Source organism: Anabas testudineus, chromosome 19, assembly GCF_900324465.2.
Source record: "Anabas testudineus chromosome 19, fAnaTes1.2, whole genome shotgun sequence".
NCBI classification, from domain to species: Eukaryota; Metazoa; Chordata; class Actinopteri; order Anabantiformes; family Anabantidae; genus Anabas; species Anabas testudineus.
In genome coordinates, this window is record NC_046628.1 from 938,622 (window position 1) to 960,286 (window position 21,665).

Genomic DNA, 21,665 nt, shown 5'->3' on the forward strand with positions numbered 1-21,665 from the left:
CTAGAGGGAATTAAGCCATAACAATTACATGATTTACCAAAGGTCTGCAGTGACAAATGCCTCATTAAACCAGAAAATGCTATACATGATACAACAACAAATACTTTCTTTTCATAAAAAGAATCAAGAGATGTTTTTAAATTGTCATCTTTATGTGTGTAATCATGCTAGCTATGTTAAAACACAAATAAGATGAAGACAGTTTATGTCTTCTGCTAAGACATGAACTACTAAGTATCTGTTATTGCTAAGTATCTGTTCAGTTCAATATGCAACACATTATGGAGTTTGTTAAAGCCACAAGTGCTTCCTGCCTGTGGAACTGAGTAGTTTAAACAGGTTACATTTCTTACAGATCCCAATGATGATAAGGGTAAGACAACAGACTGGACTCAATTTCAGACACAGCAACAAAAAGAACTGAATCAGAAAATAGCAAGGAACAGACAGTTGAGAATTTTAGGTTAGTTTCAAGTACTCATATGGTCCAGATCAGCCAATGGGAATCTGAAAGTTCTTATTCATTTGTACAGTTTATTATGAGTCCTGCTCAACATAACATGTTGTAATGCCCACATCAGCATAACAAGTAGGCTCGGAGTCTGAGCTCCCAGACACACACCTGGAAACAATACTTGGCTTGCTGGAGTGAACCCACACTCTGGGGTACATCGTGTACCAGTGCAGGTTTTCTTTGTAGATAAACGCATTATAGGTGGAATCACGGACAACCCAATTTGAGGATTTTACATTGACTAACTTTAATGGAATTTGCCCTGCCTTAAAGATATAACAGCCAAAGCAATTGTGCCATTCTTGGTTGTTTTCTTCTTCTTTCTTCTTGTTAATATGATTAATAATATTAGAGTTGAAGCAGAGCCCATAGTGGACATGCCAGCTCTCCTGGTGTCCACTGTACTCCACAGCCATGTCCCTGTCTTGTTTTGCCCTATGTCTGAATAATGGTTTTATTAAACTGGCAAAATAGAATACAGAAGTTGGTGCCTGTCATGCACTTGGCCACATACATGATACATTTCCACATTTGATCCATCCTGCTTAAAATGGCCCCCCACTTTAGGCAGCCTGTTAAGCTTGGTTTGTGGGAAAGTTTCATTCACAACAATGTCATACAAGGGTAAAAAGAAGAATTTGAGACTGCTAAGCTTCATATCTGCTGTCAGAAATCAGTAAAGTGGAACCCAACAAATAAACTTCCATCAAATTCTTAGTGTCAGTGATATGACATCAGAACCAGCATGATCCAACATAAATCCATATCCTGTATGAATTGTCATGAACTTTGGTTCAGACATTCACGTTTGCCTCTGGGTGAGATGCAGTTAGTTTGCTGATCATCTTTTTATCAGGTAGCGTCATCAGGTCATTGCTTTACTTTGTCCAACACTTTGGTTTATGGACCAATACCTGTAAAACTGACATCAGCCTCATCTGTGTTATGTGCTGAATAGCAAATGCTAATACACTGAATTAAGTGAACATGATAAGACATGAATTTTCTCATCAGTTAACACTGTGTTTAACAGTCTGACAATCTTATCCATCATACAATTCAGCTACACACAGATTGGGCCGATTTTTAGAGTTTGAATTCAGGGTTCTTTTTTGATTGATGGCACTTGAAGTTAGCTGAAACTGTTGGAGTGTCATCACAGAGAGGGATCACAGCAAATGTTTAAATGGGGACAACAAAACACACTGTCGCTCAGTGTCTTTCTCTAATATAGATTATATGAACATTACCAGAATTATAGGTAATAGAATATCAGTACATAGACAGAAGACACAAGGTGCAGAGTGAGGCATGTAGTAGTAGCATTTATCGAACAGGATAATAATCAGTTATAGGCCAGATACTCGTTTCAGTACATGTGTACTGAGTCTAAAGGTCTAACGTAATGAGCAGCAGAAGAAAAGGGGGTGTTGTACACTTTAATAGTAATAAATTAATGTAGTTTTTTTATTTTTTTGTACATTTTGCATTGCATTACATGTTGTAATGTGTAATTAAGATCAAATGTTGCCCAGGTATGTTTAACAGGCATGTCAGAAAAGCCACCAACAGCACATAAAGAATCCAGCTTACTGTCTAAAGCTCACAATCACTTATCTTATCTTAAACATCACTTCTCACCATTACTCTGTGCCTTTTTCCTTTCAGGGTGGAGTTCCAGAACAAGTTCTATTCTGGCCAGGGCTTTAAGTTTGTCCCCTTCTCATTTGAGAGTATCCTGGAGGGTCGATTTGACGAGTGATCAGGCCTCAGCCCACACACCATGAACTCGCCAGAGTCCAGAACCTTCACTTCCTTTGTCAGTGTATGTGTTTGCATGAGCCCATGTGCAGCCCTCTGTCACCCTCTATTGGTAATTTATGGAACATTTGTGTGAATTTGTGCAGAAAACAAGTATTGACAGAAAAACAGATTTTTGTGTTGTGGTGCATTTGTGTGCAAGAACAGTACATTTCATAGGTTTAACTCTAATAAAGGCCTAGTCATGCTGAACTCCTTGGATGTGGTGACATAGCTAAAAACACTATTCAGTGTAAATGTCTGAAAGTTAAATGTGTGGAAAAGCAATTTTGAAATTCTCAACAAAATACTCCATCTATAGCATTCAGAGTTATATATGATGTTATTAAACATCTCTTCCACTCAAACTGATGCAAAGTGTGGAATTTAAGTTCACGTTGATAAATTAATGTTGTTAAATGCGATTTTTGACTCGGTTGCTTCAAAAAACAGAGTTCAAGTGTTTCGATGAAATTAAATATGTATTTGCATTTTGATGGAAAAAGATTTCACAAGGATGGAGCCTGACTGATGATATGGAAGTTAACGTGGTTTTGATCAATAATAAACACTCTTGGGGATTCATTTTATCTCGTTATTCATTTCTCTCCTGCTCTCTTTCTCTCTCTCTGAGCAGCAAAATGCTCTGAGCCCTCAGATTCTCAGGAACAACCAGCCAGGTGAGATTTTGAAAAACAATTTTCAAAAAATAGACACAGCTGAGGGTGAACCCACTCACTGGGTGGTACAGCCAAAGTGTGTCACACATGCTATTTTCATAATAGCATGTGTAGTAGCCTTTCATCATATATCAGAGATAATGCTAAAGTACTGAGGGAATCCAAAACATATTGCAAGGTAACACTAAAGTAGCTCTGATAGGAAAAAAAAACTCTTTGGGTTACCTCAGACAGCCATGTATTTCAGGACCTTGAATTTAGACACACTTGGATGAGCCCCTGAAAATTAGACCTTGAACCTCTCCTTCCTGTGAGTTTTGCCTGCCTGTTTAGCAGTGACTTTTGTTGTTACTTTTCCAATGAAAACTGTGAAAACAGTGTCACAATTCAAATGGCAATTCATTTGTGAACAGGTAATGTTATCACAAATGTGATTTTGTCATGCAGTTTGAAAATGCATTCTGCAATTGGCAATTTATTGCCAAGAGTGACTTTTAAAAGCTAAATCAATGACATTTCATATTGCCATGGGTTTTTGGTCTCTCTATTCAAATGATAATGCATTTTACAATTGGCAATTCAATGTGAGAGTTGAAAATGCATTTTGCAATTTGCCATTCAATAAAAAAGTGCTAATTAAATCTTCAGTTTCTTTGATGAGGTGTTTTAAATAAAAGTTTAATCAGTAGAATTTCTTATTGCCATGGATTTGTAGTCTCTTTATAAAATGTGACATCGAAAAAGCTTCGCCAGCCTAATGCATCGCAACTTCTCACCACGCTCTTGCGGTGTGAGGTGTGAGGTGAAAATGCAATCTGGCTTTCTGCAAGAGCACATGTGCATAACAAAGGCAGGCAAGTTTCCTTCTTATTTTATTTTTATTCATTTTGTTTTCATTTTTATTTATTTTTCCTTTACTTGTTTCATTTTTGTTTCACAGTTTTTCTTATTTGAGCATTTAATTTGATATAATACATTACCATACATTGTTTTAAAAAATGAAAAGTAAACAAAATAGCTAATGTATAAACATGGCAAATCAATGGAAAAACCTGTATTATTGTGAGTTTTAGAGACTTGTAGAACTAATGTCAGGACTCATGAAGTTTGCTCTATAGTGGCACTCGAACTTTGTTGTCCATTTATAGTGGACAGTATATTTACATTAACAAAGTGAAGTTCTACATATCTTTCAGCATGTTGTGATTGTGTGAAGTTGTCAACCATGATATGAACCAGTGCAAGGACAGAGAGGAGGGGTTCCACTAAAACCACTGCCAGTTAGGACCATGACTGCTACTTTGGATATATGAGGTGATGCGAGAATGATTTCAGTTTCATTTAATTAAAATACAATGTGTCATTGTATTGAAGCTTCTATCAAATCAAAAATAAAGTATCAAATATCACAGCTGTTTCAGAATACATTTAGAGAGTTTAACATTTTACATATATCGTATATAATTAAGAAAATATGGAATTATACTAGATCCAGATATGAATATATTTCTACCTGGCTCCATGTAATATATGTAAAAAGTAGAAAAAAATTGCATTGCTTATTCATTATACCATTTCAAATTAACTGCTAAAAAATATTAACTATAAATACAGATTCATCCGCAGCTACATGAGATAACAGTTTACTGTTAAAGGTGTGTGTGTGTGTTTGTTTAGGGTAAGAACAACAGCAGCAACCACACTCATTTAATTAGTTAAAGAAATAGCTGCAATGCAGCTTTATGCACTTTTGAACTTGTGAAGGAAGTCAATTTGATGGAAAGCTTTATTTCTCTTTCCTTATTGTTTTAAATTCTTGGTTAAGCATGTCTGATGAGTAACCCATTTCAAAATCCATTTATATGGGGCAGCAGTAGACCAGATCGTACTGCCCAGGTTAGTGGTTTGACTCCTTGTTAAATAATTGATACAGATGACTGCACACTGTGCTTCTGTTATTTATTGATATAGCCAGAATTTTGGCAACAAATCAAGGAAAGTCAAATTAATTTAAAAACACTATTCAAATGAATGCAATTTTATTTAGCACCAAATCACAACAAAAGTCATTTCAAGACACTTTACACTATAAAGTTTAAGACTTTACAAAGTATAAATTTAGACAGTGGAGCAGAAAAACCTGGCTATCTTCCTTGACTGGTTGAGTGGAAAGAGGAGACAGAAAAGAAGAGCAGGCAAAAAAAACAAAAACAAAAAAAAGACAAAAAAGCAACTTCAGGCAGCAAAAACATTGAGAAGGTCAGTGGGGCCAGTAACTGCACTCTGGAGATGTACAGCTCCAAGGCCAAGGATTTTACAGGGAGCCAATGAGAGAAGCTATTGTAGGAGAAATATGATCTCTTGCTAAGTCCAGTCAGCACTCTTGCAGCATTTGGGATTAACTGGAGGCTTTTTAAGGAGTTATTGGGACATCCTATCAATATTGAACAACAATAATCCCATCTTGAAGTAACAAATACATGTACATGTTTTTCAGCATCACTTCGACACTGGATGCTCCTAATTTTAGCAATGTTAATCAGGTGGCAAAAGGCAATAGCCTCCTCAGCACTGCATTTGCCATTTGCCACCACAGACTGGGACCTGTTTAAACAGGCTTCCACCTATAACTAACATACCAACATTAAGGTATATACAGAGATAGTTACAGCTACTCAGTTACATCACCAAATGCACTGATGATGTAACTGAAACTAAGACCATCACCACATATGCAAATCAAAAGCAACGGCTGACAGGGGAGGTCGTCAGAGTACTGAGGCTACAGAATGGTACCTTCAGAGATCGGGATGATGCTGGACTAAGAACAGCCAGGGGCCAACCTAACAATGCCAAAAAACTGATTCTCAAGGAAAGTTGCCAATGAGGAGCATGTGGCAAGGACAGTCACAGATTCCAAACCCCCTCCACAGACCCGTGACAACATCACTCTGCTAAATGAAATCTATAAGTGCTTTGCATGTTTTAAAGACACAGAAGACAGCCTCGTTGTACCCAGGAGTGTTCACACAGATCTTCAAGGAGGAGAGAGGACTGTACTGGGACAAGGTTTTCTGCTTGGGACTTGTCCAGAGTTTTTGGCTGCACTTCATACCTATCTGACAATTATCAACTGTGGTGTTAATCTGCTGTCAGAAGAAGAGTCAACCACTCAGAAGTCTACCCATATAAATGACGAATTTTGAATAAAACTCTTTTACCAGAGTGCTGTGGATACAGCCTTACAGAGCCCTAGTGGACATTTCGACTTGTTCCTTCGCTTCCTCTTGGGCTTGTCGTTTCAGGCAGGTTCTCCTTCAAGACCTTAAAACACAAAATTCCAGTACATCCATGAGTAAACTGCAGCAAGTCGGTCTACAGAGAGAAGCATTCACTTGTTCCATTGCCTAAATAAACTAAATGACCATTTTCTAGTTTAAAGAGATCAAGATCAGATACTACATGAGTTCAAGAAAGCTCTCAGCATATAGTCTTTCTGGTCAGCTCCAGTTTTTATCCTAATGTCTTCAGAAAAGATCTGGATGTGTGTGACCTGAAGATGTACTCACCCTCACAGAAAGGTCTTTTTTGGCTGATGCCAGTGGTCAGAGTTTCTACAAAATCTCTGCATGTTCATCCACAAACAAATACATTAAAGTTAAATATACTGCTATAATGCAAGGAAGAAATTAATACTTTAAATACATAATGCCTCCTTCATCGTGTCTTCAGGCTTAGTGGCTGTAACCTATCCTAACCTAAGCTGTGAAGCTTCAGGTCTCCATAGCCAGTCCTCAAGTCTGATAGAGCTAATGACCTGCAGGAGTGAAGCTCATTAGTCCTTTGTACTTCTCGATCTTCTCGTGCTCCTTCTCCCTGATGTTGCTATCATTTGGGATTGCTACATCTATCACTACAGCCTTGTTCTGTATCTGGAAGTCCCACAGGATTTTAGCTCTGTCATTCTTGACCACCTTTAGAGGCGTGTCCCATTTTGACTTTGGTACTTCCTTCTTGCATCCCGCTGTTATGTGCTGGATTGTTTCAGGGGCATCTTTGCACAGCCTGCACTTGGTATGGTAGATCCCAGCCTCTATCGATCTTGTACTCAGAGCCTGCTCCTGTGCTGCTAGGATTAGTGCCTCTGTGCCGTCTTTCAGTCCAGCTTTGTCCAGCCACTGGTAGGATTTGTAGTTCAGTGTACTAAGATTGACAGTGTTTGGTTTCTGGGTGAGACTTGCTAGTGGAATGAACTTATTCAATCACTGTCTTATCACGACCGACAGGGGGCGCGAAGCTGCAACACATGGTTGTTTCAAAAATAAAAGCTTTACACTTCAATAGCTGGAAATAACAATGCACATTTTTGTTACAGGATCGTTTTATTTTGAAAGATTCATAGGAAGCAATGGTAGGGTTAGTTGTAGCTAACTTGACCTGATTGTCCGAGCTGAGCTGAGTTGAGTGGTTTGTGGAGTATTTTGCCATGCAGGAGCGGCGTGAGTCTAAGTGCAAGTTGCTTTGCATTGTTTCTGTATAACAGTAGGTATTCTTAATAATTTCCTAACACTACACAAATCGGTCGTAACGGAGAGCAGAAGGAGCAACGTTAGCTGCGAAACGTAGTCACTTGGGAACAAAAAGGAAAGCGACAAGTCGAGCAGCGGATTCGGTTGCATTTGTCTTTCAATACCGTGGAAACTAAGGATTGCTTTCTAGTTAACAGGTTTTATAAGCTGCCCTCTTCCAATAGACGAATGTAAGGGTGTTACACTCGAACAAAGAAGTCCAATGTGCCCTTGAATACTTCACTGTAAGTATTTAACAGATGCTCCAGAGCACTTCTTTCCAAAACAGTCTCAGGCTCCACAAACACCACATTTAGATATAGCTTGATACAAACTGGCTTTCGTGTCACATAGACCGTGGAGGTAAGTCGGTTAGAAATCGATATAAAATGTTCTTTAAATCGTTAAGCAAATGTAAATGTAGCTTACCTAATGTGCGAACTAACTTGGTAAGGTATGTGCCGACAGTAATTCGCCGTATTTAAATGTAACGTTATTGCATAACCGCGTAAACAAATCTTAAACTTAAACTGTTACTGAAGGAAGTAGCATGACGTTAGCTAAAGTGCCAGAACTAGCTTAAGTGTTGCTGTGAAGCAATAACACTCTGTGTGCAAGTAAATGATGAGGTTTGGAGTATAGCCTTCTTTATGTCAACACGTATTAAAAGTTCAATAGCTGACAAGACTGACGTGCAGCTACAGTTTATAAAGTGCCTAATATATTTAGTAGAAATATTCTCCACGGTCTGGCGGCAGTGTAAATGTTCCATTGGAAAGGTTTCCTTATAACTAGTCAGAGAAGGCCAATACTTTCTTTTTGATTGGTATTGAAGTGTTGCAGCTTTTAAACTTCAAAGCTTTTTTTCTTATTTGCTACTTTCTATAATCTCTCCAGACTGTGAGATGGTGTGAGAATGGGACAAGGTGGTGTTGGAAGTCACTGCAGCCCTGGAGGCTGAACCTGCTCCCTCTGCCATTCAGGATGCACATAGCTTCAGTGGGTGTCAGCAAGTTCTGCTTCCTGCTTTCACTTGCATTCTGCGGGCTTTTGCTTCTTCTCATCCCGGCCCTCCAGCCCCAAGCTCCCCAGGTGGATTTGCCTCATCCCCGACCCCAAGTCAGACCTGCACAGAGTGGCCCTTTACACCACAATGGGGTTCCAGCAGTGACTGACGCAGCCTCAGGACTGAATGAAAGCTCAGTGGGCCAGGGGGGCTCCATGGAGAAAGAACATAACAGGAATGGTACCCACACTCCTGAAAGAGGTATGGACCCCAAAATGAACCAAGAAAAAGGGACTTGGACTGGGGGGAAGGGTGAGGGACTTCCAGATTTTAGGTCCCGTGACCCATTGGAGCTGAAGGATATATTTATTGCTGTGAAGACTACCAGGAAGTACCACAGATCCAGGCTGGAGCTGCTGATTCAGACGTGGGTTTCTCAAGCTAAAGAGCAGGTGAGGAGAGCTAGAGGTATTTATTGCTGTGGATGTAGCCTTAACCTCACTGTTCTCTCTGTGGGTCTGGACAGTTGATACATTTTACAGTAACACAAAGTGAATCAAATAGTGTACTGCTGGATGGAATAGTTGGACAACTACATGCGAATGAGATCACATCTATTCAAAAACTGCAAGCCAGCCTACCCAAATAAACAGCTGCTTTTAGCAAGAGGGAGTTGTGGACTATGTTACTTGGTTTGTGTTGATTGTTAGTGAGAGGCATCAATATGCTGAGTCAGCATAGTATCAAAGAACTGGCGGCAACAGTGGCTTTTCTGTTGCCTTTGTTTGGGCCAAAAAGTGGCATACACTCCACAAACTAGAGCCATACCAGCAGGTGATGGTTGTCTGTACTGGTCATTTAGTAAGGGGCAGCAAAATACCTAAGACTGTTCATACAAACTGTATGCAAAGCAGTTTTTGCTAGCAATTATACATTGCTCTACATTTCAGTTGCCTCACATATAGTCATATCTTTGTGAAAAGCTGGTCACTTAAAAAGTTCAGATGAGATGAAGGAAAAAAAATTCTAAGAGCACTTTAACTTGCCTAATCATCTGAAAAGCTAAAGACCCTCATCTTGGTGTGTCAAGGTTTGTTGGACTGCAAACTTAACTGTAGCGAACAGTGCTACAATAAACATCTACAAAGAAGAAACGGACACCTAGAAACCAGCACTGTACATGATGCTTTGCTAAGGTTTTTGGTGTTGCTGGCGATGTGATAGCTTGGTAGCAGGCATGTAAGACAGACACACACAGGATGGAGTTGCTATGTCTTGACTTCTGGTTGTTGTATGGTTTTTCAGCTGCATATATAATAACCTTCAGAACATATTGGTAGATCATAAAAAATAATTGTTACAGCTGTAAGAAACTGTGCTTTTGTTTACATCTTGACAACACAGCATTAATCATATTTAGATAAATTGTGCAGTCCAAAATACCACATAAACTAACCACTAAATTTTGTGGTAGTCTAACTGCTCTCCATGAATCTTGTTACCCAAGAGCCATTAGAGCCGCAATCAGCTTAAAACTCTGCTGTAATAACTGGTAAGCTGTGATCAGCTGTGTACTGACAGCAGGACTCTAACAGTTAGAGCATTTTTAAACACATAAGCATCTCTTATACAAACATATTCTTGCAGCGTGTATTAGCTCTTGTGGTGACAGCAGGGCCTTGGGCAGCCTGTTTTCGCTCTTTGGGTAGCTTTTCAGGGTGTTGCCTTAGCCTCCCCTCAATGATGCAGTGGGAGTTTGTCATCATCAGTGTTTAGTGAAACCACAGAACACTTATAAGAAAATAAATCTTTAACACCATACACTGACACCACTCTTCATATATGACAAAACACATTTGCTCTTGACAGTTAAATTGCAACTGTGGAGACATTTAAAGCTACAGTACATGAAGGAGGACTAGCACCATTCCGTGTTCCATAACTGTGCTTTCCTGTTTGAGTGTTAACTTTAACATATAGTTCAGCTGTCAACGTGTAAAATTGAGAGGGTCTTTGCAAATTATTCTTTTAGATAGCCGTCAGTATTCAATCATTGTGGTACAGCCTGTTTTTATGCCTAAAGCTTAAGGTTTATAAGGTTTGGGTTTTACCCAGTACCTCTCACAAAGTTTAAAAGTGCCAACACTGAGAGCACTGTGACCAGTTCTGTGGGCAATTAGTAAGTACCACCGATGGACAAAGAGCGTCAGTGTGGAAAAGGACAAAAAAAAACTCTGCCCTACTTCACCTAAAAATCAACAATCAGAGTGGATGGACGAGGTCCAGGCACCGAATGCAGGTGTCCTGTGAAAGAGCCTCATTGTGAAACTCTTCTCTGTTAACTACAATCCTTCTTTAGATCTGGAGCCATTTCTGACCTGTTGATGGCTTATTTTACTGTTCCCAGGTCAGCAAAGTTCAATGTCTGTGTTTAGAGCTGCCAGAAATATTTTAAGCTACACGTTAAGTCTTCAGGTATCAATAGTGATATTGATATACTTAAAGAGCATTATAACATTTATTCCGTCAATTAATTAAGGAACTGTATGTCATAGTAAAGAATGTAAAAGAGAAGCAGTAAATATACAATACTGAAAATAAGAAAATCAATTAGGTTTTCATTTAAGATAAAATCTATATTTTTGTTGCTTAAATTGCAGACAGTCTCTGTCAAAACTAAACCAGTTGATGCATTTAAAGGCTATAAAGGCATTCTGGATTTTAAGAAAACATTTTCTAAACATGTTCTGCTTCTTGCATTATTTGTGACATTTGTAGGAGGGACAAACAAGTGGACGTGAAGGTTGAAACACGAGTCAACATAAGCCAGAGTCTCAAATAGGTCAAGTTTTGCAAACCTGCGCACGCAGAACTCGGTTTGGGACTGACCCATTACCTGCACTTATCTCAAATTCAAATGTGCACCCACTTGACCCATACACTAACCTTAGCTATCACATGCTGTGTAGTTGCTCATTTCAGCTGGACGTGATCCCAGTCGTTTTCTATACTTTTCTGTCTTTGACCCTCGCTATTTTCCTTCTCTTTTTTTATTTTGCAACCTATCTCCACAATGTAGAATGTTGTGTGACAATAATAATCATCCTGAAGGATATATAGTAGTAGTAAAAGTTATTGCAGAGACCGTCTAAACAGCAACCGTTCCTTGGGTACATTGGGTTATTCCACAATAGTGTATTTTGTACTTTGGGCAAAAGAGAAGTTTATAACTGTGTGGCTTTGGCTGTTTCAGACCTACATTTTCACTGATTGTGAGGACAAGGAACTGCGGATGAGAACAGGTAAAGAGTCATATTGTGTTTATACACCCAGCATTTTATAATTAGCATTAATATGTTTTATTATAACAGTAAAGAACAGAAAACCAATTGGTCACATAGATATGAAACATCCCAAACAATTTAAATGTCTTTACAGGGTAAAACATGTTGGGCAATTAAAATAAAGTACCTTGTCATTGCATAAAATCAGTATAGAATAGTATTGGTATTAGTATCCCAATATCTTGGCAATATCTGCACTGTGTTTTCTTTCAAAGGCAAGGGCATTTCTAAGTGAAACCAAGGTGACTAGTAAGTGAGGTTAGTACTGAACTAAACAGTGATACTTGGAACCCAATTACCTACAGCCTGTAGAATTTGAAGTCAGTATTTACTCAGTAGAGATAGCAGAGGAAGAAACTTTCCACCTCTCTGATGTAAAACACTACGTTGGGCTGTTTTTTGTTTTTTTTTTGGTCCACACTTACGTCTATATTTATCAGGGTGGCAGTAGCTCAGGTGGTAGAGCAGTTGCTTACAAACCCCAGGGTCAGTGGTTTGATTCCTGGTTCCTCCTAGCTACTTGCTGAGGTGTCCATGGACAAGACACCGAAACCCCTAGCAGCTGACCAACCACAATTTCCCCAAGGGGATCAATAAAGTATTAATTATTATTATTTGATTTATGTCATGTTGACTTTATTAAGGTTCTGGGAAAGCTTAGTATAAAGAAATCTGTGTAACTACAAATCACAATACTACAAACCAGTAGTAGTTTTAACATGTAATGTAATATGTATAAATTTGTTTGAGAATGCTGCATTGTTTATGTGCAATCTTGAAGGTCATGAGAGAGTAGACAGTACAAAAATATAAAAATGCATGGCAGTAATGTTATCTGATATATAGATTACAGCAGTGTGCGCAATGCGGCAGGTGTTTTATCTTACAAAGGATGGACCGTAGAGTCCAGCTGTTCAGTATATGTATTGCACATACTATAATATGTCATAGGTACATGCAGTCATGGTACAAATACATAACATTTGATAATCTGTAAGTATTATTGTATATGAATAACTGCTGCTGTCTCTTCCCCAGGAGCAAACATCATCAACACTAACTGCTCGGCAGCTCATACGCGACAGGCTCTTTGTTGCAAGATGTCTGTGGAGTATGACAAATTCATTGAGTCACAGAAAAAGTGAGTGAACAATTTACGCTTAATTGAAGACAAATGACGAGATGATGACAACAGAACCACCAACTTCCAAACTAATTTTAATTATAATTTGACTTTGTGCGTGTGTCTGTATGTTATAGATGGTTCTGCCATGTGGATGATGATAACTATGTAATCCTGCCCAGCTTGCTACGACTGCTGTCCTCATACCATCACAGCCAGGATGTCTACCTGGGCCGGCCTAGTCTGGATCACCCTATAGAGGCTGCAGAGAGAATCAAGAGTGATGGATCAGTCAGTCCTAACAACTTATTGACAAATATCTAATAATATAGCAGGAAGTCCCTTGTTTTCATTTTGTCCAAGCCAGGTTTCAGTTTCCATTCAGTAACCGGATAGATGTAATGAAACAACTTTCTTTTTTCTTCACACACCTAACAGCTGGCTTAAGTGCTAATGTGTGTGTCTCATTTCAGGTTACGGTTAAATTTTGGTTCGCCACCGGCGGAGCAGGTTTCTGCATCAGCAGAGGTCTGGCACTAAAAATGAGCCCATGGGCCAGGTAGGTCATGTACAGGTGCTAGTCATTAGAATATCTTCAAAAAGTTGAGGTATTTCACTAATTCCATTCAAGAAGTGAAATTTGTATAATGTATACATTCATTTCACACAGACTGATATACAGTGGCAATAAAAAGTATGGGCAGCCTTTGGGATTACGTAGAGTTTTGCATGAATTGGTCATAAAATGTGCTCCGATCTTCATCTAACTCACAACAGTACAAAAACACAGTCTGCTGAAAATAATAGTACACAAACATTATATGTTTTCATGTTTTTATTGAACATAACATGTAAACATTCACAGTGCAGGTTGCAAAAAGTATGTGAACCTTTGGACTTAATAACTGCTTGACCCGTCCTTGGCAGCAACAACCTCAACCAAACGTTTCCTGTAGTTGCAGATCAGACCTTAACAACGATCTGGAGTAATTTTGGACCACTCATTTTCACAAACCTGTTTCAGTGTAGCAATATTCTTGGGATGTCTGGTATAAATGGCTCTCTTAAGGTCATGCCACAGCATTTCAATCTGGTTGAGGTCAGGACTCCGACTGGGCCACTCCAGAAGGTGTATTTTCTTCTGTTGAAGTTATTCTGTTGTTGAATTTCTTGTATGCTTTGGATAATTGTCCTGTTGCATCACCCATCCTCTGTGGAGCATCAGTTGGGGACAGATGGTCTTACATTTTCCTGCAAAATGTCTTGATAAACTCTGGAATTCATTTTTTCCATCAATGACAATAATCTGTCCATAGTGGCTTTCAGCTCTTCAGAATTGTTGGGTCTGGCATATTGCATCTTCCTCCTCACAATGTGTCCAAGCACATTAATAGAGAGGCGAAGGGAAGGAAAAGATGTGGTAGAAAAAAGTGTACAAGCAATAGGGATAACCGCACCCTAGAGACAATTGTGAAACGAAACCCATTCAAAAATGTCGGGGAGATTTACAAAGAGTGGACTGCAGCTGGAGTCAGTGCTTCAAGAACCACTACGCACAGACGTATGCAAGACGTGGGTCAGCGTCAGAAGCATCTCGCCTGGGCCAAAGACAAAAAGGACTGGACTGCTGCTGAGTGGTCAGAAGTCATGTTCTTTGATGAAAGTAAAGTTGCTTAAGGTCCAGTGTAAAGTTTCCAGTCAGTGATGGTTTGGGGTGCCATGTCATCTGCTGGTGTTGCTACAGTGTGTTTTCTGTTTTTCTGATTTGCACACAGTGCCAAATCTACCAGTACCTGGTTTAAGGACCATGGTATCCCTGTTTTTAATTGGCCAGTAAACTCGCCTGAGCTTAACCTCAGAGAAAATTTATGAGGTATTGTGAGGAGGAAGATGCAATATGCCAGACCCAACAATCCAGAAGAGCTGAAGGCCACTATCAGAGCAACCTGTCCTCTCATAACACCTGAGCAGTGCCACGCCGCATTGCTGCAGTAATTCAGGCAAAAGGAGCCCCAACTAAGTATTGAGTGCTGTACATGCTCATACTTTTCATGTTCATATTTTTTAGTTGGCCAAGATTTCTAAAGATGCTTTTTTGTATTGGTCTTAAGTGATATTCTAATTTTCTGAGATACTGAATTTGGGATTTTCATTAGTTGCCAGTTATAATCATCAAAATTAAAAGAAACAAACACTTTAAATATATCAGTCTGTGTGGAATGAATGTGTACATGTTTCACTTCTTGAATGGGTTTAGTGAAATACACCAACCTTTTGAAGATATTCTAATTATATGAGCAGCACCCGTAATATCCTGGTCTTTGAACTAACATTGTTGAACCTACCTGAAGGTATAAAAACTACTATATTATTTTCTGTGTAGTAATCACGCCAGTTTGAGTAACAAAAGAGTGATTAGAAAAATGTTTCTAAGAATGTGTTAAGACAACTGTTAGAGAATGTGTAAGGATGTGTTGTCAGGCACAGTGGGCATAGAAATACAGTAATCGCAGTAACACAACATGTTAGTAAAACAAGAGTTACCAGATACAAAGGGTGACATTAGTCACGTTTAATAGTGGCATGTGACTTCACAAAGTTGCAACTAATAAGTTCTTTTTTTATATTTAATACAGTTTCTTTAATTTAAAAACAACTAAATAATTTCACTAGAATCTGACAAAGCTTTCTTTTTTTTTTTTTTGAGCAATCAGTCATCAATCAATTGTTTAGTAAGATTATACAATATAAACAGAAATTTCATAATTATGTTGGAATTTGGGTTAAAGAAGGTGTCTGTACTCGACTTTCAAAAATTTACAATCTGACATTCACGTCCACTTTATACCGTGGTGTGAAGGTAAGGAAGGAGCCTGGGTTAGAGCTTTCTCCTCTGCCTTTTTTTTTTTTTTAAAAAATGTTACTTTTCAGCGTTTAGTTCAGTACACTACTAAACATTGTAAAATTCTCCTCCTGCAGAGACCATTTGAAAATGTTTATGTTTATGTTATTTACATAATTATAGCCAGAGAAAAATTGTTTTGAACCCCAGCTGATTTTTTAAGTTTGCCCACTAACAAAGAAATGATCAGTCTATAATTTCAATGGTAGGTTTATTTGAACAGTGAGAGACACAACAATAACAAAAAAAATCCAGAGAAATGCGTTTCAAAAAGAGTTATAAATTAATTTGTATTTTCATGAATAAAATAAGTATTTGATCCCTTTGCAAAACGTGCTTTAGTACTTGGTGGCAAAGCCTTTGTTGGCAATCAGAGAGGTCAGCTGTTTCTTGTAGTTGGCCACAAGGTTTTCAGACATTTAGGGGGGATTTTTGCCCACTCCTCTTTGCAGATCCTCTCCAAGTCATTAATGTTTCATGGCTGATGTTTGGCAACTCGAACCTTCAGCTCCCTCTACAGATTTTCTATGGGAGTAAGGTCTGGAGACTGACTAGGCCACTCCATAACCTTAATATGCTTCTTCTTGAGCCAATCCTTTGTTACCTTGGTTGTTTTGGATCATTGTCATGCTGGAGTACCCAACCACAACCTCTTTTAAATGCCCTAACTGAGGGAAGGAGGTTCTCACCCAACATTTCACGGTACATGGCCCCATCCATCCTCCCTTTGATGCGGTGCAATTGTGTTGTCCCCTTGGCAGAAAAACACCCCCAAAGCATAATGTTTCCACCTCCATATTTGGTGGTGGGGACGGTGTTTTTGGAGTCATGGCAGCATTTCTCATCCTCCAAACAAAACAAGTTGAGTTGATGCAAAAAAGCTCAATTTTGGTCTGATCTGATCACAACAATTTCACCCAGTCTTCCTCTGAATCAGTCAGATTTTCAGTGGCAAACTTCAAACGTGCCTCTGGATGTGTTTTCCTGAGCAGGGGGACCTTGCAAACACAGAATTTCAGTCCATCACGGTGTAGTGTGTTACCAACTGTTTTTTTGGTGACTATAGTGTCATCTGCCTTGAGATCATTGAAAAGTTCCTCCCGACTAGTTCTGGGCTGATTCCTCACCGTTCTCATTATGATTGAAACTCCACGAGGTGAGATGTTGCATGGAGCTCCAGACCGAGGGAGATTGGCAGTTAATTTATGTTTCTTCCATTTGCGAATAATCGCACCAACCATTGTCACCTTCAAACCCAGCCTCTTGGCGATGGTCTTGTAGCCCATTCCAGCCTTGTGTAGGTCCACAATCTTGTTCCTGACATCATTGGAAAGCTCTTTGGTCTTGGCCATGGTGAAGAGTTTGGAATCTGGATTGATTGATTGATTGATTGATTGATTGATTGATTGATTGATTGATTGCTTCTGTGGACAGGTCTCTCATATACAGTTAACAAGCTCAGAGGGCTCCCAGTGTCAGCTCGTTACCTGTATAAGATACACTTGGGAGCCAGAGATCTTGCTGACTGATAGGGGATCAAATACTTATTTCATTCATGAAAATACTAATAATTTATAACTGTTTTTAGAAATTGTGTCTCTCACTGTGCAAATAAACCTACCAATGAAATTATAGACTGATCATTTCTTTGTTAGTGGGCAAACTTACAAAACCAGCTGGGGTTCCAATAATTTTTTCCCTGACTGTATAAGACATTGCCTTGTGATGATCACACATTGTAAAAACATTTGTTTTCGGGCATAGACTGTTCCATAAGAACAAAGTGAGTTTGGAAATTGGTTTAAAGCACACTTTGATCTGTTTTTGGCTGAAACTCATTACAACTGATTACAGTTTGGGGAATTTCATCAGCACGGCAGAAAAGATCCGTCTCCCAGATGATTGCACTATCGGCTACATCATCGAGGCACTGCTGGAAGTCGCCTTAACGCACACACACCTCTTCCATTCTCACCTGGAGAACCTGCAGAAGCTCCCCACTAACACAGCACTGGAGCAGGTGTGTGTTTGTACTTTAATATGAAGTACCAATAGTAATGATTTGACATACTAGCCATACTATCAAGTTTGATTGTGTTTTTTTGCTTTCTGCAGGTGACTCTCAGCTATGGAGGCTTTGAGAACAGAAGAAATGTGGTCAGCATTGTTGGAGGCTTTTCGCTGGCTGAGGACCCCACAAGGTATAGCATAGCCTTACTGGTCCTCCACACATTGCAGATGCTTATGGTGCTTTTCAACAGTTATTTTCATATGCCAGATTGAGTTTAGATGAGCTTCAATCTACTATACTAAGCTAAAATATTACTGCAGTTGAATGTGCAACGTATACAAAATGACTAATATGTGCACGTAAATGTCATGAGTCTTGAACATGAAACTGCTGTCATAGCTCCACTCTTCTGGGAGAAGGGAAGTTTTTCCACACTGTTAAAACTGTAGTACTATGCTGCAGCACTTTCCTGCAGGTTGCCCATTATTTGAACTAACTGTACCTGGCAATAAGATAAACAGGAAAAACAGATCTAGAGCAAAAGTACTTAAAGACATGATGCATATTTTTAGTTATAGACTATTCTATTTAAATTTAATAAGCCTTAGGTAACTGGGTGGGAGGGGAGTTTATTGGGTTTGTTTGTTCATAAAATCCTCTAATACACACTGATTTTACCAAGGCTTTTTTTCCTTGACTGTGGTCTCTTTCTGTCCTGCAGGTTTAAGACTGTCCACTGCCTCCTGTACCAAGATACTGACTGGTGTCCAAAGCTCAAACCTCACCACAAAAACTGAACGTTTTTATCCTGCAGCACTGACAACCCACCCAACCTCTATCCCACTGGCTCACTCTGCAATGTTTGGGTCAAGCCATATGTAGCTGGTATATCACTTCACATTAGTTAGTGAAGTGTCTTCCAAAGCAGCTTTACCTCATGCTTAAAAGATGCACAGTGCTAGCATTGTTTGGGACCCTCTGATGTTATTGCACATGTTCCAATGGTCAGTCACATACCACAGAGTACAAAAAAAAAAACAGCTTGCTGCATCTGTCCTGTGGTTATTCATGACCACATTCAGACGTGCACACAATAGCTTTCTCTACCTTTACTACTGGAGAACCACTCTGGGCTAACACTATCACATGTGCACCATCATTATGATTACCAGTCCCTCAACTAACACCAATTGTTTTCCTTGCCCCTCCTCATTTTCTTGCTGTTACCCAAAGAAAATCAAGGTAGTTTCTTTATAATGGAAAATGTGTGAGGTACTTTTAAAGCCTGAGAAAGGTGCATTCTTATGTTTTTGGTCTCAAAACATGAACTGAATTGACATTTGAGAGATGATTTCCTGAGATTATCCTTGCATAAGTTTGACTCATTTATTTCAGTCTGTTATTGTGAGACCTTCCTATTCTCATACAAATATCGTCTTTTTGTATTACTACTACTTCTAACAGGCTCAACTTTATGGTTTTGCACTACTTTGATTGTGTCACTTCCTGTGTATTTCTCACTGTATTTGCATGTTAACAGTGTTGGAAATCAGATTTAGCATGTTTCTTTTTTCTTCACTCTTGTATAAACTTTTTTTTTCTTTTGTGTAGGTTGTAGTTTTCTTCATCTTCAATGTGAAGCTACTCCAGCCACAGAAGTTAGTTTGTTGGACTTGTTGGATGTAGCTACAATAACATTTGCTTGGTAAAATGTTCTTTGTCCAAAAGCATGAGGAACAGAAGATGGATTTGGGTATGGTTGTAAACATAACGAAGAGTTGTAAATCAAACAATATCAAGAGGACAATATCAAGAGGACCAAAATACATTTTCTGCTTAAAAGCTGAGTCCCACCTTTTTGAAACCTGCTGTAGACTGGAGACCCTTCAGGTTTCATTTTTTCAATCAGAAAATCAGTTCACAGCTTAAAGCAAGAGTCTTAAATAGGAAGTGCAATTTCATATGACTGCACCATTAGACTGCAGTGTGTGGAGCCAAAGATATCTCAACTACAGCTATGGCATTTGGTATGGAGGGTTCCAAGATGATAGTTTCGGATAATTTTAGTGATCCCTGACCTTTCATGTGGCACTACCATCAGGTGATGAGCATGGAAAATTCGAATCAACCTCTAGGGACTGCCTGCAGGGATTTAGACCTTTAGCCTTAATTTTGTAAACTGTACAAGGAGTGGGACTTTAGGAATGGGAATGATGGGTGGTCAGTGTATTATAATTGAGATTATTCAGTCAGTGTGGTCCAGACTGAATAATCTAAATTTTTATCTGTACAACAGTGATATTCCTGTCAGCTGTGTTTTGTGTTTAGTACTAATTCTAACCTGCTATCAGGTTTGAATTACTACTATAGATGATTTATAAATATATATTTATAAATCAGATTTATAAATATTTAAATAATCTATGCCTTCTAGTTTAGGAAAGGTCGTCATAGCCTTTGGAAGTAAGAATACTTTTTTCTTGATACACAAGTTAGTGCAGTGTAGTGTAGTGAAGAACTTGCAGCCTTATTCTTACAAACGGGTTGTTTGGCTCCACTCACTCAGGTCCCACAAAACAATGTCAGTATTTCTGCTTTTTAAAAAAAGTATGTGCCCTTCTGCAGGTCAGTGGGCAATACTGAAGGCAAGATGTGGTTTTAACGTTTTTGTCGCTGATGTATTATGTTTGTTTTTATAAGAATAAAACATTTCTGCATTCTTAAGTGTTTCATGATTGTAGAGTAGCCACCATATTGCAGCACTGATGCGCGCATTAGCTTTCTGTGGGCGACCGAAAACTACGGAATCAAGACCATATTTTGGCAGCATTGAAGTAATTCCAAAGTCATTGACATCATTCCATAATTGGAATCAAATGACTGTTAGATTTATGGTGTTTGTCTCACAGCACTTTGTTGGAGCTGCCTCTCTGTAAACAGTTCAACCCCTCTGTGAGACAGACTGATGAACTCGCTGAACCGATTCATTGAAGCTTTTGGAGGATACCAGTTATTTAGTGCTGAGACTCTCCAGCTCCACTATGTCAAAGTAGTACAACAGTAAGCAGAGTTGACTACCACTAGTCTGGCAGTTGGACAAAAGCCAAGCCATGAAGATGAAGGAACTCTATGTAGATCTCCACAATGACATTTGGTGGCAAGGAAAAGTCAAGACGAGGGTATTCAACTATTTCTAAAGACGTGAGTGTTCCCAGGAGAACAGTGGCATAAATTAAACTGACATGGAAGAAGTCTGGAGTTGCACCAAACTGAGCAGACAAAAAGATTATTGGTCCAGGGGGGTGACCAGGAAGTTAAGAAGAAACACTCTCCTCAAAGATGAGAGGTCCTGTGCAGAAATGGAAGAACCCGGTCAGAAGAACATGTCAGTCGTACCTTGATGGTAGTGTGGTTTGTCAAGCATCATTTAAAAGACCCTGTCAGCCCAAGAACAAAGATTCTCTAGTCTGGTGGCCCAGAATTAAACTCTCTGGGCAGCACTCCAGGCACTACTCACCCTGTGGCTCATGCCGGTGCTATGGTGAGGCATGGTGGTGGCAGCATCATAATAGAGGAGTTCACAGCATGGACACGAAGGCTGGTCAGAGGTCTGTGAAGAAAACCTGCACTGGGCAGACTGGGCTGACAGTTTACCTTTCAATATATCCAAAATCCAGCACAGCCTACATAACGCTGGAGTGTCTTCAGTCTTATTAG

General features: G+C 39.2%; 2 protein-coding genes across 5 annotated transcripts in view; both read left to right on the forward strand.

Annotated features, from left to right (window-relative positions):
- The window catches only part of atp6v0a1b (ATPase H+ transporting V0 subunit a1b), a 30,656-nt gene extending 27,768 nt beyond the window's left edge, over positions 1-2,888 (forward strand). For all 3 annotated transcript variants that reach the window (XM_026350626.1, XM_026350628.1, XM_026350629.1), the window contains one exon: positions 2,183-2,888. In XM_026350626.1, coding sequence (XP_026206411.1) covers positions 2,183-2,276 — 94 coding nt within the window. In that variant the 3' untranslated portion in view covers positions 2,277-2,888. The remainder of the gene's footprint in view (positions 1-2,182) is intronic.
- A 4,488-nt stretch (positions 2,889-7,376) lies between these two features.
- Positions 7,377-20,669, forward strand: rfng (RFNG O-fucosylpeptide 3-beta-N-acetylglucosaminyltransferase). 2 transcript variants are annotated; one of them, XM_026351505.2, is made up of 9 exons: positions 7,377-7,807; positions 8,460-9,020; positions 11,822-11,870; positions 12,951-13,053; positions 13,173-13,326; positions 13,509-13,594; positions 17,792-17,957; positions 18,053-18,138; positions 18,670-20,669. In XM_026351505.2, the coding sequence occupies exons 2-9, from the start codon at positions 8,547-8,549 to the stop codon at positions 18,743-18,745; spliced, it is 1,194 nt and encodes a 397-aa protein (XP_026207290.1). In that variant the 5' UTR covers positions 7,377-7,807; positions 8,460-8,546; the 3' UTR covers positions 18,746-20,669. The 2 variants fall into 2 exon arrangements, with proteins under 2 accessions (XP_026207290.1, XP_026207291.1); XM_026351506.2 differs by having other exon boundaries at positions 7,379-7,536.
- Positions 20,670-21,665: the final 996 nt, after the last annotated feature.